This window comes from Saprolegnia diclina, assembly GCF_000281045.1.
Source record: "Saprolegnia diclina VS20 unplaced genomic scaffold supercont1.137, whole genome shotgun sequence".
In the NCBI taxonomy this organism is placed as follows: domain Eukaryota; phylum Oomycota; class Saprolegniomycetes; order Saprolegniales; family Saprolegniaceae; genus Saprolegnia; species Saprolegnia diclina.
This window is the reverse complement of record NW_008246204.1, coordinates 1975-5309: the sequence shown is the minus strand read 5'-3', so window position 1 is coordinate 5309 and position 3335 is coordinate 1975. Positions and strand designations below refer to the sequence as shown.

Below are 3335 nucleotides of genomic sequence, written 5' to 3'. Positions count from 1 at the left end.
ACGAGTCGGCGATCGTCGCGCAGTTCTTGGACGCCAAGTACAACGACGGGAAGCTCCACAGCCGCGACAGCCCCGAGCGCGCGGCGTTGGCGCAGCTGGCCCAAGCCAAGATTGAGGCTGGCCCGTTTTTCGCCCTTCTTCTCAACCAAGACCCGGCCAAGAAGGACAAGCTCGAGGCCAACCTACGCGATTCGCTTGGCGAGCTCGAGAAGATCTACCGCGACCACGCGGCCGACTTTCGCGCCGACGGCCCGTATCTTCTCGGCGCCGACCTCAGCAGCGCCGAGATCAGCATCGTGCCGTTCCTCTTCCACTTCAAGCACGTTCTTGGTCACTACCGCGACTTTGACGTGACCAAGGGCTTTCCGCTTCTCACGGCGGCGTACGAAGCCGCGATCGCACGCCCGGCGTTCAAGCGCTCGGCGCGCGACCCCGAGTACTACATCCATGCGTATGCCACGTACGCCAACCCGTGAACAAGTAGTACTCCTGTGACGACTCGCTAGTCGCTGTAGTATTTGGATGACTAAACCACCAACATGTTTCACATTCATCTCAAAAACTCTGTCCGATCAAGTTGGGCACTCGACACCAAAAACGATTCGTGTCGTATTGACACAACAGATACAAGCTAGACTGTCTACAACCCCAACACTTTGGCAAACGCAAAGCTCACGTTGGTCGAGTGCTCCCGAAAAGGACATTCCTCTAACAAGACCGAGCTACTTGAGGCCGTGTTGGTGTCCGCCATGCCAGAGGTTGGTGAGGCGAGTTAGCTTTTGACTGATACTAGAAGATCGTGGATGGCTCGAGCTCGCTTGCTATGTGCCTGGATCTTGTACGCATTGGAATAGTCGCAACGGGTCGAGCGGCAAGAAGGTACGAAACCAGAAGCTCGTTTTCAGTATTGCTTTTGCTCAATAGGTCTGTCTCCTCGATGGCAAACGGGGGACCTCGGTAGCTTCATCCTCCTGTACCAGTCAACCTTGATCAGTAAAGATGTCGATTGGACTATGTTATTTGTTGTAGGAGTCCCGACAATATGCATTCGGAATCAGTGCTTGACATTAACTTTCTGTGGGTTGGGCACGTCAGGCGATGCACTCGTCCGCGAATGTGAAGACAATGCCGGTATGTCTATGAGACGCATCATCCATACATATGCTAGTTATCAAGAGATCACGATCTCATTTCCATGTCTCTTTTTGCGCACAAAAATAGTCATTCAACACACCAATCATGACCGGTCAACGTCTAACTAGTCGACTACATATATAATTTTTCAGTCTTCGGTAACACATAACGTCTTTGCACCTTGTTTGAATCAGGACCAGAAATGTACAAACTGTACTCTCGGTACTCGCAGTCTGCTCCACATTCCGTTTTGACGTTTTGAAAGAAAGAAAGAGCATAGTGTAGTCAGAAGCAATAAAGACAATTTTTTACGCGTTGGCAAACTTGGCATAGCCCTGGATGTAGTACTCGGGCTCCTTGGTCGTTTTCTTGAACGCCGGGCGTTGGCTCGACGCCTCGAGCGCCGCCGAGAGGAGCGGGAGGCCCTCAAGAATGTCAAAGTCGCGGTAGTGCTTGAGGATGTGCTTGAAGCGGAAGAGGAACGTGACAATGTTGAGCTCGGCGCTGCTGAACTTGTCGCCGAGCAAGTACGGGCCCTTGGACCGAAACTCGGCCGCGTGGTCGCGGTAAATCTTTTCGAGTTCGCTCAGCGATTCGTGCAAGTTGGCCTCGAGCTCGGCCTTCTTGGCCGGGTCCTTGTTGCGCAAAAGGGCGTAGAAAGGGCCGGCCTCAAACTTGGCTTGGGCCAACTGCGCGAGCGCTGCGTGCTCGGGAAAATCGCGGTTGTGGATCGCACCGTTGTTGTACTTGGCATCCAAAAACTGCGCAACGATCGCCGACTCGTACACGGCGTAGCCATTGTCGAGCAAGAACGGCACCGTGTGGTACCGGTTAAAGTTGGCCACGTAGCTCGCCGGCATGTCGCCGAGGTCAATGTTGACGATCTGGAAGGGCACGTCGACTTCGGCGGCAGCCCACAGCGCGCGGTGGCCAAAGGGACACACGAAGTTGTTGAAGAGGTGGACCTTGCCGTCTTTAGTCTTGAAGGAAGCGAGCTCGGCGTCCGAGAGCGCCGTGTACTCGATCACATTGAGGTCGGCCGTCGACATGGGTTCTTGTTCTGGTTTGCTGGAAATTGGAAAATGACGATCAGTGAGACAGGATTTGGCCGCGGGATTTTTCAACATTGACTCTTTGGATTTGTATGCAAGGCGTTGACCAATCAAAACGACGAAGAGGCCAGCGAGCAGTCGCAATGGACCAATCCGAGAGCGGTATTCGTCCAACAGCACGCCAACCCGTTCCGGCGAAGTCGGCGCCCCAACCTTCCGTGCTTCGTCGGGCGGAACCCAGGGAACAAACTTGGGTTGAACTTCCTCCGACAACTATGTACTAGAGTACCAGGTATTGCCCAAGGAAGCAACGCGAGGAGGCACGAGGAGGTATCGACAAGGCATGTGAGATTGTGTTGGTTGAAGGATTATGTTGTAGGCGTCGGGGATGCTGAAGAATCTTGACCCGCCCGCGACAGGGTTTTGTTGCATGGACCATGAAGCCAACTTTTGCAGGAATGAAGCAAAAAGGAATACTACAGGATAGCCGCTACCGCGCGGCGTGATCTCGCGTCAGAAGAATATCCTATCGCTACGGGTATGACTGGTTCTGGCTTGTCAGATAGCGTTATTGCCTCTAAATTCCACATGTGTCAAAGTCGCAGGGAAGGAGTGTTTATATTGAGAAAATTACGGGTTGGCGTACTTGGCATACGCGTTGATAAAGAACTCGGGCTCCTTGATCGTCTGCTTGAACGCCGGGCGCGCGACCGCGGCTTCGTACGCGGCTGTGAGGAGCGGGTAGCCCGTAAGGAGCTCAAAGTCGCGGTAGTGTTTGAGAATGATCTGGAAGCGGAAGAAGAACGGGATGATGTTGATCTCGGCGCTGCTCAGCTCATCGCCAAAGAGGTACGGGCCCTTGGCGCGGAACTCGGCCGCGTGCTCGCGGTAGATCTTCTCGAGTTCGTCGAGCGTCTCGCGAATGTCGGCTTCAAAACTCTCCTTCTTGGTCGGGTCCTGGTTGCGCAAAAGACCGTAGAACGGACCAATTTCAAACTTGGCCTGGGCCAGCTGCGCCAACGCAGCATGCTCGGGGTGGTCGCGGTGGTGCAGCTTGCCGCCGTTGTACTTGACGTCGAGGAACTGCGCAATGATCGCCGACTCGAAGATCGGATTGCCGTTGTCGAGGAGGAAGGGCACGGTGTGGTA

At 54.3% G+C, this 3335-nt stretch overlaps 3 protein-coding genes across 3 annotated transcripts in view; 1 reads left to right on the top strand and 2 right to left on the bottom strand.

The window, feature by feature from the left end:
- SDRG_16593 (hypothetical protein) overlaps positions 1 to 560 on the top strand; it is a gene marked incomplete at its 5' end in the record, with an annotated part of 768 nt that extends 208 nt beyond the window's left edge. The window contains one exon of the mRNA XM_008622809.1: positions 24 to 560. Coding sequence (XP_008621031.1) covers positions 24 to 476 — 453 coding nt within the window. The 3' untranslated portion in view covers positions 477 to 560. The remainder of the gene's footprint in view (positions 1 to 23) is intronic.
- Positions 561 to 1411: 851 nt separating this feature from the next.
- Positions 1412 to 2200, bottom strand: SDRG_16592 (hypothetical protein). The gene has a single exon (XM_008622808.1). The coding sequence runs from the start codon at positions 2181 to 2183 to the stop codon at positions 1443 to 1445; it is 741 nt and encodes a 246-aa protein (XP_008621030.1). The 5' UTR covers positions 2184 to 2200; the 3' UTR covers positions 1412 to 1442.
- Positions 2201 to 2816: 616 nt separating this feature from the next.
- SDRG_16591 (hypothetical protein) overlaps positions 2817 to 3335 on the bottom strand; it is a gene marked incomplete at both ends in the record, with an annotated part of 888 nt that continues 369 nt past the window's right edge. Inside the window, one exon of the mRNA XM_008622807.1 lies at positions 2817 to 3287. Coding sequence (XP_008621029.1) covers positions 2817 to 3287 — 471 coding nt within the window. The remainder of the gene's footprint in view (positions 3288 to 3335) is intronic.

Excerpts from the sequence above, each read along its gene's own strand:
- SDRG_16592 (XM_008622808.1), bottom strand. The coding sequence starts at position 2,183 with ATGTCGACGGCCGACCTCAATGTGATCGAGTACACGGCGCTCTCGGAC.